The 18827-nt window shown below is 39.9% G+C and overlaps 1 protein-coding gene across 1 annotated transcript in view; it reads left to right on the top strand.

Moving 5' to 3' along the window:
• CDH2 (cadherin 2) overlaps window positions 1-17811 on the top strand; it is a 209126-nt gene extending 191315 nt beyond the window's left edge. The window contains exons 15-16 of the mRNA XM_054510335.2: window positions 7082-7246; window positions 16404-17811. Coding sequence (XP_054366310.1) covers window positions 7082-7246; window positions 16404-16610 — 372 coding nt within the window. The 3' untranslated portion in view covers window positions 16611-17811. The remainder of the gene's footprint in view (window positions 1-7081; window positions 7247-16403) is intronic.
• Window positions 17812-18827: the final 1016 nt, after the last annotated feature.

An 18827-nucleotide genomic window follows, 5' to 3' on the forward strand; every position in this document is an offset into this window, starting at 1 on the left:
GAAAGGGTGGGAAATGACAAACAGTATAAAAAAATAAATATCAGGTGGCAGGAGCAACGTCAGCTCTCTGAAGCCGTTACTCTGCTCCATCCTACAGGCCTCGCACAGCCACATCCTTTCTTCCTCCAGCAGCTTACACCTTCCCCTTCCATATTTTTGTAATTGTTTATATACACGTTATATCAGGTTTCATCATTTTTGAACGCATTCTTTTAAAAGACACTACTAGACTAAGAGCTCTATGGGCAACCTAAGAGACTCTCCAGAAAAGTATTTGTTGAATCAAATCTAATGGAACAGTATTTGCAACATTTTTCCAAGAGAATATGCCATAATTTTACAATAGGAAGTAAGCGGTGATAAAATTTCAACAACGCCAGTTTCTGCAGCAGCAGAACCATCATTTTGCACCAAAGAGTGAAACTTCAGCTCATTCCAAATTCTGAAGACAGAATTTTGAGAGAATTTTGAAAGAAGCTGTGGCGAGGCAACATTAACTGTAAAACATGAGGCAGAAACAATGGATGCGCTTCCTCTTCATGGGGACCCAGCTGCGTCCCTCGTGGGAAGTGGGAAACTGGCCCTCTAGTGAGATTACGATGTCTATGAAAGCAGAGAATAGAGGTCCTTAGCTGTCCCCAAGTTGTTTTATCTCTGTTAGGCTTATGATTCAAACCAGAAAAGCTTTTAGCAAATCTTTTGTTTTGGGGGGTTTTCATAATCCGTAGAATCAACTTAGTCTTCCATATCATTTTGCCTGGGTAGAGAGTTACCATCATCACTGCATTTCGCTGTGGAGGAAAATCACGTTGTATCGTCATTTACATAAAGCTTGCAAGGGTATTTGACTGACTGACTTGTCAGCAGTTGTATGGTAATGTGTTGACACCTTATCACTATTTTATTCAATTATTTTAATGCCAGGAGCTGTAGAGGGTGAGATGATAATGTTCTTCTCTTCCACCTTCCATTCCTTTTTGTGTCTGTCCGAAGAGTTTCTTGGCTCTGCCACAGTCAGCTTTTTTTTCCAGTTAACTTTTTTTTCCCCCTTCAGAATTTGGTCCATTTACTTTCACGTTAGTACTTTTTACTTCTCTCAGTCACTCAGTCTTGAAACATTAAAAATGTTTCATTTATCTATATGGGAATTTGAAATTCCTTGCCTTTGCTGCTACAAAAGGAAAGTTTTCCATTTGTACCAGCCCTTGCCTAGGAGATAGGGAAGCAGGATGCTCTGTTCCTTCACTCTTCTCCTCAGTGGAGGCTGATAAAGGACCAGGAATCTTCAGTGCCTCCCGTCCCGTCCGCGCGCACCTCCCCGCCCTTCCCCCCCCCCCAACGCAGGCCCACCTGGTGTCAGACCTACATGAAGAATTCTAGTTCTGACTAAAACTCAGTGAGGCACATTTGAACCAACTATGCACAGGCCAGAGTTCTAGACCCCAGTGCCTAGTTAGCTTACTTAGCATAACCACCCTGAACTCCTCTTCTGGCACGGGAAACCCCTCACATTTCCCACCTCAGCAAATGGTCCTGTGCATTTCTTCACGGGCCCTGGGGCAACAAGATACAGCTTTTTTTTTTTTTATTTCACTTGCTCTGGTGGTCTCTGTTTTATCCTTCCACACTGCTTACCTGAGTCCGTGACCTTGGGCAAATCATTAACCTCTCTGACCTGCGGTAATCAATGGAATAGAACAACAGCCACTTGGAAGGATTTGTGCTTGGGAGTGTGTGAGGTTATCACTTGAGAAAGCACCTAGTACATTCCTGACAGATGATGGGCACCAGGTGAAGGTTGGTTTCCTTCTTTCATACATACCCCGAGCTGAAAATAGCATCTGGTACCCAGTAGGCTCTCCTTAATTACTTGTGAAACAGTAAATGAATGTTTTCATCACTCTCTAAGACAGATTTAATTGCACAATTCTATAGATGCTACCAGCAATGAAGCTTTCTGATTTTTTTTTTTAGCTTTCTGAAATTTTTACCTCGGTTCCAGAATTTCTATCTATACTGATGCAGCATTTTAATTTATTTAAACATAACCAAATGCCTTAGGGTAGATTCATGATATCTTTACTGAACCAATTATAAATCATTGCTAGTCAGTGGAATTTAATAAGAAAACCAAAACCAGGGGCGCCTGGGTGGCTCAGTTAACGACTGAAGGCATCTGCCTTCGGCTCAGGTCATGGTCCCAGGGTCCTGGGATCGAGCCCCGCATCTGGCTCCCTGCTCCGCGGGAAGTCTGCTTCTCCCTCTCCCACTCCCCCTGCTTGTGTTCCCTCTCTCGCTGTCTCTGTCAAATAAATAAAAAAATTTAAAAAAAGAAAACCAAACCACAGTGTTAGCTGCTAACTTTTTACTAACTCTCTCATAACTGTATCACACTTAAGACATTTTAAATCATAGATGGACCAAAAAAGGGGGTTTTAGTTGCTTGCAGTATTAATATTCTAAAAACCATAATTCCATGCCTACTTCTAATGGTTGTTACCAAATAACATATGTTCCAAATATTTTAAAACAAGATTTTCCTTAGCCTTCATTTGAAAATTAGATTTCTTTAGGAAGTTAACATTGCAAATAAAGGTTGACAATCATAAGAGAATTTTCAGATCTGCTTTTTCTCTAGAGAGTTTTAGGAACAAAATAAAAGATTTCTTCTTGGATTGTTTCTTTGTAATCTTCAGAAGTAAGACCCTGAACCCAATGACCTTGAGAATGTTTTCGGTCTCTGTAATTGTCTTTATAATTCTCATCCTACATGTTGTAATTTGTGTGTTTAAGTAAAGTACTATGGGATTGTAAAGATGTATAATTTAGGAGGTTTGCATAGAGTGACCCCTTATCAAAAGGCTTTAAAATTGGACCCTCAGGTCAGGACTTCTGCCATATAACACAGATGGATGTGGGCCGAAAAACCCATCCCTGTGACCTGAAGACATTTCTGCCTACTTCCTAGCATTATCAGATTTTTTTATATCCCCTATTTGTAATAGACAGGAGAAACCATCACAGAGAAATGTTAAGCCACCCATTTTAACCCAGTTTCTAACTTCCCGTAAATCAGTGGTTTTCTGCCTGTTTTTCTGATACCAGCACAGCTGAGGAACATGACACGTTTCCATCATTGTGGGGGACTCACCAGGGCAATGAATCTCAGCGACGGGATCGGCAATCTTTCTGTCCCTCCCCATTGTGAATTACTGCTATGGAATGTAATGCGATCCAAGGCACATTTCTTAAACTGGTTGCTCTTTTGAACATCTGACATGAATATCATCGCTGAGACTTTATTCAACACATTTTTTTAATGAGCTCTTTCTACGGGCTTGCCATTTTGTTGGTGGAAAGGACTGAACAGGACTACAAACCTTTGAAGGCTATTGCTGCTCTCTGGTTCTTAAAGTGGTAGGAAAAGGCTATCAAAGGAAAGATAAAAAACCTATAAATTAATATGCTGTATATATATATATATATATATATATATATATATATATATATATATCCCTAATAAGTGAAGCAGTCCAGGTGGAGATGCTGTCCTGGTCTGGAGGAGATAGCTACAGTCAGTTTTAGCAAATTATGTCAGAATTTAAGCTCTATTTTGCCAGATCTTCCCAATTTTCAGGGGAACTATCCCTATGTCTAAGTGTCGGCAATTTATTAGAAAATTTTTACCACACTGCTGGCCAGTCAAAATGCATTCCCCTTTGTAACCTTGTGGTGGGAGCTATATAAGCAATCAGGAAGCACAGGTTCTTTCCAGGTAAGGAAGCCTCTTTTGTCTCTAATTATGCCGAAGAAATTCCTCTGTATTCCTATACGGAATTATCACAAAGACACTGAGTATCAAGGAGTTTGTCACCAAGTAAAAAGACAGTCCTTAACCATAAGATTCAATTACTTAATTTCATGTAATTCAGACTTCTAATAAAATATTTTACACCCTCAGCATAAAAATATTTACTGTCATCAGTATACTTACAATCTGTTTTTCCCTTCCTATATAAAGCTCCAATCATTGTCAGGAGGCACAGTTAGTCACGGTTTATCCCACTCTATTATGCTTGGGAGCTATGCAGTTAAACATGACCTGGAAAAACATGCTTCTGGTGTGTAAGCATTCAGAATTCTCTAAATAAATCCTTGTTTTTATGTTGTATAACATTTTAGCATTTCAAAGGCCTTCACATCTGTTATATCATTGTATGTCTTCAAGATAGTCTATAAATTGCTCATAAATTCCATAAAATTTAAAACGGAGCACATTTGTGCACGATCGAGATGTTTTCACTCAGGTTTTATATGGATAGTCAGAAATGCTCTATCCTGACAAGAGAAAACAGCATTCCCAAACCTTTGCTCATTCTGTTGATAATCCCAGAAGGGTCCTTTTTCTCCCTTGAACACGGATTGTTCAAGCTTGAAACCTCACACAGATTTTCTCCTCTGAGCATTTTATACTTTGCAATATACCAAGCTTACATCCCACACTGGCTTGTCCTGCCCTGTGTACCCGCCTCACGCGTCATAGACCCGTGTACACTCCTCAGAGGAGGGGCTTTTCCTCAGTGCCTTCAGTGGTTAGGTTAGCCGGACCTCTTGGTAAGGAGCTGAACCCAGGACGGTGGTCAGGATGAGAGTGTCTCAGCGAGCAGAGACTTACGTGGTAGATGGACGTTTGGAAGTCAGACACACCTGGTTTGGATTTGCATCCTAATCACAGAAGATGTGAGACTGAGAGCAAGTTACTCAAGCTCTCTCAGTCTGTTTCTTCACCTAGAAAGACGATGATAAAACATTCTCCACAGGTTTGTTAGAAAGTATCCATGAGGGGCTCCTGGGTGGCTCAGTCGGTTAAGCGTCTGCCTTCGGCTCGGGTCATGATCTCAGGGTCCTGGGTTCAAGCCCCACATCAGGCTCTGTACTGGGCGGGGAGTCTGCTTTGTCCTTTCCCTCTGCCCCAACCTCCAGTCGTGCTCTCACTCTCTCCTCCCCCTCTGTCAAATAAATTTAAAAAAAATCTTCAGTTAAGAAAAAGAAAGTGTCAGTGAGAAGACACTTCTCAAGAGGCTAGTATAGTGCCTGGTACCTAGTGGGTGTGAATGCTAGTTACCTTCCTGCCCTTGGTCTGCTCTGTGATTTTCATCATCCCTCACATTCCTGGCCCTCCACACTCATCTGTCTAGTCTGTTACCCTTTAACTCCGGCCTCGGAGCTTGGACTTGACTCACTCTCCTCGGTGACTGTCAAAGAGCGAGGCTTTGAAGTAAGTCTCACATGCTTGGAGTCGGAGCCTGTCTCTGAGTCCTCATAGATTTGGGACCAGGGACTTCGTTACTTGGGTTCTTTGAGATTCCAGATCTCAGCTCTTACACGGGGATACTAAAACTGGCGAACAGCGAACAGCGCTGATCAGAGGATTACGGGGGGACACGTGTGAGGCTGAGTATTCGAGTGTTGAATCAATCAAAACCACCACAGAGATACTACAAACGGGGCTAAGCTGGTGTGAGACAGAAAGGTAAAGCCTGAGCTATGAAGAGTCCCAGGAAATCTGCACTCTCCGTAAATGTCCGCATTAAATTGGAGAATTGCACATCATCAGAATTTAGGGGTTTGAAAACTACAAAGTCATTTGCCCAAACCTAAAATTTTGACACATTTCCACATTACAGTCAGCTTCTTTATTCCTGTCTCACTGGCTGATGTTAAAGCTGAAAATAGTTCTGAGGGCCCAAACCGTGCCCAGAGCCTCCTTCTTCACCAATGCTACTCTGCCCGTCTGAACGTGGACAGGCTGTTGTTCCAGAACATTCCCACAGGGCTGCCCTGTGAGCAAATCCACTCCTCCTCGCCTCACACCGTGGGGCCAGAGATAGGCAAACTTTTTCTGTAAAAGGCCTGATAGTAAGGCTTTGTAGGTCACATAGAGTTTCTGTGGCATATTCTTCTTCTTTGTTGTTATTGCTTCCAATACCCTTTACAAATGTAAAAGCCATTCTTTGAGAAAAATAGGAAATGGGTCCGACAGAGACCCACAGACCGTAGTTTGCCAACTTTAGACCACTGAAGGGAGGGAGGACTAGAGATTGGCTTTGAAACCGTGGTGAACTAACACCTTTCTTTAAGGAAAACACATCGGCATCATTTTTTTAAATTATATTTTAATGTTAAAGACATTGTAGGAAAGGAAAAAGTCTTCCTTGACCCTCTCAGGGTCCCTGTCTGGGTCTGAAAATTAAACAAACGAAGACAGATGAACAGGGAAAAACATACTTATTGAACTTTTAAATGTTCCTGGGAGCCTCACAAGAGAATGAAGTCCCGAAGTGTCCAGGGTGGGAAGCTTTTATACCTTTTAGACAAAGAAACAATACATTTCTAAGAATTGACAAGACCAAAGGTTTGGGCGAGGGCTAGTAAATGGTGAAGAAGTAATGAGGGACATAAAGGTTAGTTTAATAAGGTTTGTTGGTACAGATCCCTTGGCCTCAAAGTCTCTGTCTCTGATGATAAGAATGTCTTCCCTCCTCCCGGTACAGGGAGGGGAACTTTCACGCGGGAGTTTTATGACCTGTTTCAAGGAAGAAGGGCAAGGATGAGGGGAGCTAGGGTGACCTTCCTACTCTACTGGGGTTTTTTTGTTTGTTCGTTTGTTTTAATTCCTTCAACTTGAAATACCTAATACGCTAAGGTGCTCTACATTAGGGTAGTGGGTCTCAAACCCCACACTGAGTTAATACCTTTGCTGCCCTGGCATAGCTCTCTCTTCTAGGCAGATTTTAGTCATTTTATAGTAGGGCCTTATCTCACTGCTGTTTTCCATTGGAAACTGATGAGAAACATAGGAAAGCAGATGGAGCACAGACTGTAGAAATGAAAAGCACAGAAGAAAGAGCTGTGTGAAAGAAATATTTAATCATAACATGAAAAACTCATAGTGGCAACTTTTCCATTATGTTAAATTTCACTCATTTCTATGCATTCTGGGTATGTGTTTAAAAACAAAGGTTGTAATTTTCCATCTTTATGCCCATCTACCATGGGTTTTTGATTTTGTCTTTTGCAGGATTATGACTTGAGCCAGCTGCAGCAGCCTGATACTGTGGAACCTGATGCCATCAAGCCTGTAGGAATCCGACGATTGGATGAGAGACCCATCCACGCCGAGCCCCAGTACCCGGTCCGATCTGCAGCCCCGCACCCTGGGGACATCGGGGACTTCATTAATGAGGTGCAAAGACAGGCTCACTCTCCTTATAGGGGCGTTTATTTTATGCTAACCGTCAGCTGTACGTAACCATCAGACCACAGATTGCTTGGAGTACAGCTGTGTAGTTCGTTAAACACACTTGATTTTCTTGAGCTTATCTTCGTGTTAAAGCAAATGTGGCTTTAATAGTGGAGGACAGATATAATTGGTTTGATGGGCCAGAAAACAGATCTATCAATTAATATTCTGTATTTATAAATGACATTCATATACATTATCAGTATTAGTCACACTATTTCCAAAAGGCTTTTTTCCCTAGATTACAAGTGATAAATAGACTAACAATATTATAGTGTATTCTAATTTCACTTATTAGCACTGATGAATGTAATAATAGTTCATTTTCATTTTCCTCATACTGTATCCTTTGAATCCCACAAATGTTGAGAATTCAGTGCCTACCCAATGACTAGAGTTCCATCAAATAAGATTAATAGGAAGAGGAGCTAAATTAAATATTATGTAAGTGATTTAAATACTTGTCTAGTTGAGGAGTTTTAAAAGCTTCTGTAAGAGGCAGCTAATTCTCTGTTGAATATAACAGATATGATTTCCGTTGTCAAAATTATTATGGCATTCTTTTTATTTCATTACTGACCACAAGTTCTGCTACATTTAATACTTACGTTTTGAAGTAAAATGATTTGTGCTGCTTATTTTGATCATGTCTATAGTTTTACTGCAATTCATCTTTTGAATTTTTAGTGTTAAATGTAAGAGAGCAAAACCTGTTGATGTCGACTGCGACTCTATGGCAGAACTCGCATTCTCTGGCCCTGTCCTGCCGTTCAGTATCTCTAAGACCAGAATAGGTCTCCGTGCACTACAAGGTGGAATACTTCTGTTATATATCGCCTGCCATCACGTGCTGATAAGACTCTTATTTCCCGGGCTTCCTTGTAGTCATATATTTTATATACATAATCAGTCTACTTTAGGTTTTTAAAAAGATGCAGTTATCGTTTGTGGGGAAAAAAAAAGATTTGAAACAAGGTTTGAGTATTTATTTCCCTTTACAACTCTTCATTACTGTCTATTCCTGAAATGCATGCTGCTTTCTGAACATATGCATTCACTTCTGTTAAACAGGTAATAGGTTAATTTGTTTTAGTCGTGGTTTGAAAGCAGATGGAAGGCAAAAGCAACAGAGTGCCATTACTTCCTTCATCTACAGAAATATGCCCTGACTTTTCTAGTTATTTGTATAGAGAACTGGTTAGGAGATTTGCAGGAATTTTATTATCTATGACTAGATCTTTTTTGAATATTTAAGAGTGCCTGATGATTTTAGTTCTAATTTAGCATTTTGTTGTCATGAGAAATTGTTTCATTAGCTCTGTGGGTGTGGGACTTCGAGATAGAGTGAATCTTTTGAAGGGAAGTGCAGGAACTGGACTTTCTTAAAGCAAGAATTTTAGCTTCAGTGTCATTCAACAAATACTTAACTGAATGTTCCTGCCTGTCCCCAAAGCGTCAGTATTCTGTGGGGTTCCAGTCCATCCATAACACTGTTCTTTTCTCAGTGACAGAGGTCAAGTACTAGGCTTCATGTATAAGACTGTTGTCCCAATCTAACCCCTGCCCTCTTCCCCGTGACATTTCCTTCCAGGGCTGCAGCCCCACTGAACTATTTGCAATTCCTCAGAAGCATCCCAATTTTGACTATAATGTAATTTCTGCAAAGCCCTCACCTTCTTAACCATCAATGAAACACCCACGTAGCCTTCAGATTCACCTCAAACACCCCCTTGTATGTGAGGTCTTCTTTGATCCCTCTGGGAAGAGTTCACAAGACACTTCCTTCATCTACACTGCATGATAATCCTGGCCACAGTGGTGTAACCATTGATGTTTCTCTCTCCTGCATGAGTATGTGCCTGCTGTCCAGGGTGGGGGCAATTTCTTGTTCATCTTTGAGTAACCTCAGCATCCAGTATGTTGCCTCGCTCTTAGGTTTTGTTGTTTTAAGGAACCCGAGTGCTGTGGCAGATGTTTAGGGTCTAAAGCCATGAGTACCACCCGATTTGCAGTTGATCGGGCTTCATCGGGGCCCAAGTCTGGGGCCTTCACTCTACTGGAGCTGACTAAATTCAGAAAATGAAGATATTGGTTGTTCTAAGTTGTGTTTTAGGATATGTTTTGTGTTTGTGTGTTTGTTCATTCATTTTTTTTACAGGGACTGGATTTTCTTCAGTAGGTAGAGAAGCATATCTAGTTAATAAGATTCAGTTACCCAGCCCCTCAAATGCCACAATAGAAAGAGTTACAGTCACAATTTCCATTTGCAGTTTCCTTTTCCTAGAACAGTGCTCAGCCTAAAAAGTAGCTGGAGACCATAACGAACATGTTTCAGTACTTCTATGAAAAACTTGGTGCCAAACGACTGACTTGCAAATTAACTCCTAGAATGCAGTCAGTTCATAATTTGAGGATTGTCTGCACTGGCTAAAAATGGCTCATTTTGAAATGATCTTGAGCTTGGTTTAGGATCATTCATTCAGCAAATAACTATTGAACATCTCCTGTGTGTACATATTTGTACTAGTAATATGTAGAAAGAAAATAAATTAGACCTGGATTCTCTTTGTGTGTACTCCCACTTTGCTGCAAGCACGGTCTTTGTACCAGGCAAACATTCCAGTATCTGATGCCTTCCTTTGCCAGACTCCATTGGCTGTAATCCTTCCTTGGTTTTACAGTTTCATCTCAACGCCCCCTGCCCCCAAACCTGCATCTTACAGGCCAGGGACAGGGACTTGACTTGTGCCTCCCACGCTCAGCTCATAATTCCAAGTCAGTACCTGTTCCCATGCTATCCTCTCTGTGTAGAATGCCCTTCCCTCTTTTTCTAGACGTTAGTTCTTTCATTAAGTCTTTACCAACCCAAGGAGGGTCAGGCACACAGAGTTTGGGGTAGGCACCATCCAGTGACATTCCATTGTACCCAGGACTAACCTTCCTTCATAACTCCTATCTCAGGGTCCCCTTCTGCTGCCAAGGGAAGAGGTGCACATGTCCCTGGGGGGCAGTGTGGGGCCCACTGGTTTGGTGAGTACATGAATGCACCAAAGGATCACATTTGGAAATGTTTCCCCAAATGACTATGGAATCCATAATTCTGAATGGGATTGTAAGATGGAGAAATGTGGACGAGTTGGAAGACGAAACATTCACACTAGAAATGCCCTACATTTGGACATAGGAAGAAGGTCTACGGAGGTGAAGGTGTCACAGAAGAAACTAAAATGAGGGTCTAGGGATGAAATGGTCAGGTCTGTGGGAAAATTCAGAGGGTTGAAACTGTCAAAAGGCCTAAGTCAGCTAACATTCAAATACACCGTGTAGATTCTTCCATCTAAGACACCCATGGACTTACTCTTTCTGTAACTGGACAGATAAAAAATACATTCATGTAAGGTTTTAAAACAGTTGAGGACACCTAGAAAGAATTCAAGCATATTTTGTAAATACATGTAAAATGCAAACAGATTTCTTTATCCCCAGGTCTTATTTGATTTAGCACAGTACCGAATGTTCCAAAGGAAGAAGAGTATGGTGCAATTATAACTGGAGTGTTTTTATAATGTAAGGAATAAGTAAGCTCATGAGAACATTCTCTAGTTTGTTTATTTAAATAATCAATGAATGTTGCCTTGAATATCAAAAAATATATTTCTAGTCTGGTAGGTAGAGTAAAACAAATCACACATTTTTTTAATTTCGACTACCAAGTTTCATTCTATTTTGAGGCTTTCAAATATGACCTTCAGAGGGTGAAAAGTTAAAACAAATTAATTTAATCTCAGCCTGACAGTAGGTATTAGCATACCTCCAATAACTTTACTAATCCTATGTATTTCTTTATCTCAGAAATACAAAAACCAAGGACTTATTTCTGTTAAAAGACCAACTTTTGATTGATATTTAAAAACTTACGGGAAGTGCTTCTAGAATAACTTGCACAGAACTCCTAAAGCTTAGAACTTTTGCCTTTTTTCTCCTATTAAATGTATTTGTCCTCTTTAAAATATCTCTGTCCCATACATAGAGTAGTTGGGCATTTGTTTGAATTCAAATGCAGCTGCCTCACCTAATAGCTCTGTTCCCCTCTACAAAGTCAGGGTCCTTGGATTTAACCTCTTGGATATCCAGTTTTCATATGTATATATAAAATGAGACTAATAATAAAATCCTCTTTTAAGATTTCTGTAAGAACTGAATGAGATAATCCACATAAAGTGCTTGGTATAGTCCCCATCCCATAGTAAAATCTCTTACTTATTATGTGTCATATTAGTTATTAGTACAGATTACTGTTCTCTAATTGTAAATAAAACAAAATCCTCTCCTTCCAAAAAAATTTGCTTTAAGTAAAGTGAAATTCTCAGAAAGGGACATAGTAATGTTGGCGTTAAGTCACAAAATTCCACTGTAATGTAAACCTAGTATACTTTTATGTCCACATGTATTTTAAACCTAAATTCTAGCTTCTTCTGAAAGGAGTGTCTATAAATATGAGCAAGGTGGTGAGTGAGAACCAAAGCCCAGGAGAGGAGTACCAAGCTACCTTCTAGGATGCCCGCTGGGTATCAGGCACTGTAGTGAACAGTGGGATATGAAATGAATATCAACATCACTGGCAGAAAAGGGTGTCACAATCTAGTGTAACCAAAACATGACAATGAAAGTAAAGGAGACCATGAGAATGACTCCCAGTCATGATTGGAGGAAAAATCCATACAGTAGAAGTGATATTTTTAATGGGTTTTAAATGATGGATGGATGGATGAATGGATGGATGGATGGATGGATATTAATAAAATGAGAAATTATGAGTGAGGAAGTTTCAAACAAAGGAAATCCCATTTTAGCTATCAGGAAATGAAGGTACAAATAACACAGGGTACACAAAAACATGACATTTTTAGATTTGGGGGGAATCTGGTGAAAAATTTAGTTGTGGTCGCTGGAGTAGAGAATAGCTGAAACGGAAAAGTTGCATGAACACTCCCAAGTTCACTGAATGCTCTGCTAAAGTTTTAACTTTATCCTGTAGGTTACCCAAACATCAGGCATTTGAGTAACGCCTTCTGGTTTTTTCCATGTCCACACACCTCATCTATTGTTCACTTGAACTTTTAATTTCATTTTTTAATAAAGGTAATTGTTTTAAAGTGCCCATGCACCAATTAAAAACCATCTTACCCATCCCCAGCGGAACCCCTCCCTTATCTGGGAAACACTGCAATAGGTGATGGGAGAGCAATCAGAGTTTTACTTGGGGGAGCGACTTCAAATAATGTCTGAGAGAGGAGCCACTAGTAGTTTGTATGAAAGAAAAAGGAATAGTAGTGGCGACCGGGAGACCAGTTAGAGAGGCTTTTGCTGTGGTCCAGGCAGGATATAAAGAGGGCCCGAACTAAGGCAGGTGGCGAGCTGATAAGACCTCTTTCCTCTTATATCCCTCATGTGTTCCCTCACTGAAGAATATGGGTTTTTATAGCTCCTCTAAAAGCATATCTCCATCCATAAAGCATAGGATCGGAAGTCTATAAATACAAGCTCAGCAAGAATTCAGCCAGAGCCACAGGCTTTTTCATTTTACAGAGACACCTCAAACTACAGAAAACAGTTCAGATTTATCCAGAGTTCAAGATCTGCCCTTCCAGGAAAGGCAAAACAGACACCTACTCTTCTAGATTTAGTTAAACCAGGTGGAGAAGAGAAACACATGCAACTCTAGTTGGTAGAGTTGATAACAGCACATACACTTCATGTGAAATAGTGTCCACACCTAAGAATAAAGGAATCCCATAAGGGAGGACCAGATGGGTACGTGGCCCACCGGCTTTCTCCTGCACATTCATTCTGCTTGTGTGCCTGTCATTTTCAGTCTCTCAGAACTTGACTAGGATCTTTTTAGAATTACCAAAATAGTACCCAGAATTTATATAATACCTCATCCACAAGAGTCGTATTTTATTCTCAGATAAAAATCTGTGCTATTCCAAGTGGAGGGGACTTAGGATACTTAACTTTCAGCCTAGAAAGATGGCTTGCCTAAGAGTTCTTGAAAAGTTCAGGGGTTTTTTTGCTTTTTTTTAATTATTTAAAACCTGAGACAGTGTGGAAGGGAGGGAGGAAGAAAGGAAGGAAGGGAGGAAACAGATTCAAAAATGACCAGGATGATCCAAAAACTGGGGCAGGAGCTAAAAGAAATTTAGAAGAAATGAATATATTTTAGAATCTTCATAGTGAGTAGGGGACTAGGTTATCAGCAGTGTTAACGCTTATTTTAAAGCATTGAATTAGGGGGCTTAGACATGCGATGAAGGGGCTCGGGTCCTTTTATACACCAGTGAAGACCAGACAGCTTCCCCCGTTCATCCTTAAGTCGTAGTGAACACAGGCCATTGCTTCCTCTCCACTGAATCCAGACACACTTAACACCCTGCCACTGACTCTTTAGAACTAATTTTAGTCTTAACCTTTCCATATTTCCAGTTTGGTGCTCACACCATAAAGACTGGGCAGGGCTCTGCATGTATTTCTATTTAAATTTCGAATCATAATAAAAGCAGATGACCTGAACATGGTGACCTCGGTCATTGGCTCTGTTCTGCACATTGGAAAGCAGTTTCATTTAAGGTCATAATGAAAACTTAATGCAGGTACACCCTGCTTTTCAAACATCCGTCTGCATTCCACCACTTTACTGCTATGGAAGACCTACATCAGTGCTTGGTTTCACCAAGGAAATCCAAAGACAGGTTCTGCTTTTTTTAAAAAAAAAAAAGATGGTAAGTGAAAAATAGCGCACAGCCTTTGTCTTGCAGGGAGCTGTTAGAGAGGCAGCACGCACCCCAGGCCGCGGGAGTGATCCGCTGGGCTCCTTCCCCAGAACTACCCTCAGCTCCTCAGCATCCAGCTGCATAGCTTTGAACTGCGGCTGTGAGCATCTCTGCTTCATCTCCATTTTATCGTGTGCATCTGTTAGCAACATGTGTTGTAAGAACCAGAAAAGCCTCAGAGCCATTATTTTTGGGGTCTGGGAATGCTCAAAAAGATGTCCTGTATAAATGAATGGTAATTGCTTCTTTGCGTTCTGCCATTTCAGCTTTCGGAAGGTTTCATCTTCATGAACACCCTACTTTCTGATAGCCCAGGAAACCTGCATTTGTCTTCAGAAACCTGTTCTCCTTACCAGGATTTTCTTTGTCTTCTTGATTTCCCCTCAGATCTTTTCGGGTCTGGTTCTTGTATGGACCCAAGTTAACCCACGCTGAACTAAAAGAATCTCCTATTGCTTATGTTTGCAGTTGTTAGTAGGGAAAAGGAAAAAGGGCCCATGCTAACATTTGAATATAAACTCCATGAGGGCAGGTGTTGGGTCTAGCTTCTTAATAGCTGTGTCCCCACCACTAAGCAGAATACATGGTAATATACATACTCAATAATTACATCTTGAATTGAGTAAATAAACACAGAAGGTGCGTTGTTTGATTTTTACCAGCTAAGACTACAGTAGCTGACAACTCCCCAAGTATTGTTGACTTATAATAACAAAGGTTTACTTCTTGTCCAAATTCTGTGTTCACTCTAGGCTGGCAATGGCTGGGTCCTCATGTCTTCTGTGTTTCAGGATCCAGGCAGGAGGAAAACTGCCAGCTGGGGCAGTCCATTGTCCTGGGAGAGGGGGCAAGAAGGGACTGGTGGACAGAGGTCTTACAGAGTCTTCTCTACATTGCTGCTGACGTTGTGTTGGCCAAAGCCAGCCCATAGCCAAGCCTGACAGTGGGTTTAGAAAGTAAACTCTGGCTCCAGGGAGGTATTTGTGGTAGTGTGGGCATCTGACCCACCTACAAGGAAAGGATAGTGCATCATTGAGGACAGTAACACAGTCTACCACAGAAAGGAATTATGACTTCTGAGAAATTGTAGTTTGTGATTTTCAGCCTTAGCAAAATTGTCTGGTAGCTTATTCTATAAATATAATAAATAAAATCCTTTCTAAAAATTATTTATGTTTTATACATTGAAGTAGTTTGCAGAAAACATGCTTTATTTTATTTTACACTGGCTTTTCTGGGTTATACGTAGTCCAGCCAGACATGAGGGAAAGTGGTGTTTAATTAAATGGTTAGGATGGTTGGTAAGAGAGACTTTGGGATGAGAGAACTGATAGTGTGTACTTTTCTCTCTTGTTTTTGATGGCAGTCAAGCAGCTGCCATTTTGTTGCTTAAAATATTATGTTTCCACATTTATTTTTCTTTCTTCAAGTTCCAAAGCAAGAAATTTTTAACAAAGCTTTAAAGAGTTTTTTTTAGACAAATATTCATTGAGTGCCAACAGGACAGATACGGTGATGAGCCCATGGTGCCTTTATCCTTCTTTTTCCTTCCAAATTTAGGTCAAATATGCCACTTCCTCCTTGAACTCCTAGCTCTCAGTGCTAGTCTGGATTTTTTTTTTTTTTTTTTTTTGGCATTCTGATGATTTTTGCCTAGACTTTGTAGTTTTATTATTTATTTATCATTTATTTCACACTATACTATAATAATGCTTTTTACACTAGATTACAAAGGGCAAAGACCATATGGCACTCTTATATATCCCTGCGTTTGCCTGGCTTGTATAATTCCTGTTCAACCTGTTCACTGTCAGAATCCTTTGACTCTGACTCTGGATTAGCGTCCACGTGTATAACATGATTTCCTAGCCCTTTGTATTATTTCATGTAACTTATTCCAGCAGTAATTACTCACTCAGTGCACTGTCATATAGATGGATTACCAGACTTCGAGATCCTTCCTTCTCAGCCTCAAGCAGTTGGCCACTCATTTCTGCCACCTGTCAAGCACATTCTCCACAATCAACTCCCCTCCCACTGTATGTCTTGGCCTCACTGAGCTAGACTTCCTTGGGCTCTTTCCTGCAGAGGAAAGACCTAAGTGCGTTTTTGTCCAACATTCAAACATGGTGATAACCCCAATTTCTGTGGTTGAAAATGTTGTGGTCTGCGGGTGGAAACTTATAAACATGGGACCCCTGGGATCTGCATGTCGTTTGCCGATTGTAACCCTCTCTCCATTCTTTCTTTGTCTTTCCAAATTGTAGGGCCTTAAAGCTGCTGACAATGATCCCACAGCTCCGCCATATGACTCCCTCTTAGTCTTTGACTATGAAGGCAGTGGGTCCACTGCTGGGTCCCTGAGCTCCCTTAATTCCTCAAGTAGCGGCGGTGAGCAGGACTATGACTATCTGAATGACTGGGGGCCACGCTTCAAGAAACTTGCTGACATGTATGGTGGAGGTGATGAGTGAACTTCAGGGTGAACTTGGTTTTTGGACAAGTACAAACAATTTCAACTGATATTCCCAAAAAGCATTCAGAAGCTAGGCTTTAACTTTGTAGTCTACTAGCACAGTGCTTGCTGGAGGCTTTGGCATAGGCTGCAAACCAATTTGGGCTCAGAGGGAATATCAGTGATCCAATACTGTTTGGAAAAAACACTGAGCTCAGTTACACTTGAATTTTACAGTACAGAAGCACTGGGATTTTATGTGCCTTTTTGTACCTTTTTCAGATTGGAATTAGTTTTATGTTTAAGGCTTTAACGGTACTGATTTCTGAAACGATAAGTAAAAGACAAAATATTTTGTGGTGGGAGCAGTAAGTTAAACCATGATATGCTTCAATACGCTTTTGTTACATTGCATTTGCTTTTATTAAAACACAGAATTAAACACACAAAAAACAAAAACTCATGGAGCGATTTTATTATCTTGGGGGATGAGACCATGAGATTGGAAAATGTACATTACTTCTAGTTTTAGACTTTAGTTTTCTTTTTTCACTAAAATCTTAAAACTTACGCAGCTGGTTGCAAATAAAGGGAGTTTTCATATCACCAATTTGTAGCAAAATTGAATTTTTTCATAAACTAGAATGTTAGATACATTTTGGTCTTAATCCATGTACACTTTTTTTATTTACTGTATTTTTTCCACTTCACTGTAAAAATGGTATGTGTACATAATGTTTTATTGGCATAGTCTATGGAGAAGTGCAGAAACTTCAGAACATGTGTATGTATTATTTGGACTATGGATTCAGGTTTTTTGCATGTTTATATCTTTCGTTATGGATAAAGTATTTACAAAACAAAGTGACATTTGATTCAATTGTTGAGCTGTAGTTAGAATACTCAATTTTTAATTTTTTAATTTTTTTTTATTTTTTATTTTCTTTTTTGTTTGGGGAGGGAGAAAAGTTCTTAGCACAAATGTTTTACATAATTTGTACCAAAAAAAAAAAAAAAAGAAAAGAAAGAAAGAAAAGAAAGGGGTGGCCTGACACTGGAGGCATTACTAAGTGTGTGTTTTTAAAAAAAAAAAATGAAAAAAAAAAAACCAAGCTTTTAAATTGGAGAGACTTCTGACCAGCTTTGCCTCTGTATTGTGTACCAGAATATAAATGATACACCTCTGACCCCAGCGTTCTGAATAAAATGCTAATTTTGGATCTGGTGACTGGTTTGAACTTTTTCTTTTCTACTTGAGCTGCTATAATTTGTCGCAAAAATCCCAAGTAAAGGAGTTCTGTGGAGAACAACAGTTTTACCAAAGTATGTATTTGTTCTTGTACCACTCGCCATCGAAACCCTTAGCAGGGCAGCCGTGTCCAGTGAGTGACAGAGGGAATCACCGTGGATCTTAACTGCACGGAAGAAAAACATCAGGGAGAGACTATGCTGTTGGCTTACAAGTGATGTTCGTAACTTCAGTGAACTCTGTATACTTCTTAATATCACGTATGCTTTCATTCCTTTCTGCTCAAGCTTGTGGTCACAGTGACTGTAACGGGCCTTTCCTGTTAGAGCACCAGCGTTAGGAAAACCGTGGTAAAAAAAAGTTACAGGACTGGCCCTGAAAACCTAGCATCTCAGGTAATTCATTGAAGCCATTTTCTGTACTTAGTGAACTATACCCTGGTACTTCTGTTCATTTACCATTTTTTTTCTGGCTTCATTGAGGTAGAATTGATAAAGTTGTATATATTTAAGAACCACACTATGATGATTTGATATATGGATACGTTATGAAATGATTTCCACAGTCAAGTTAATGAACACATCCATCACCTCACATAGTCATCTTTGTGTGTGTGTGTGTGTGTAAGATCAAATCTCTTAGCAAATTTTAAGTATACAGAACAATATTAGCCTTATATAGTCACAGAGAACCAAAAAGGGAAATGATCCTACTACATTTTGTAAAATTATGAATGCATCCTACTATGATTCAGAAGTGAATTTTAAGAGACTTGAGGAAAGTTTCACTGTATTTTCTATTTGCTCAGTGATGATTATCACACTGTATTGTACTGTACAGTTCAAAAAAACATTTATACAATATACCTCCTCCAATTAGCTCTGTGCCTTTTTGCTTAACATAAAGATTATTTTATATTAGGGAAATTCACTTTTCTATTGATTCACTCTGAAAGCAATACTTTCTTGTTACTTTTCTAATCATTAA

The sequence above is a fragment of the Mirounga angustirostris genome, unplaced genomic scaffold (genome assembly GCF_029215605.1).
Source record: "Mirounga angustirostris isolate CCGP_5_RB_7025 unplaced genomic scaffold, mMirAng1.0.hap1 SCAF_14, whole genome shotgun sequence".
Taxonomy (NCBI): domain Eukaryota; kingdom Metazoa; phylum Chordata; class Mammalia; order Carnivora; family Phocidae; genus Mirounga; species Mirounga angustirostris.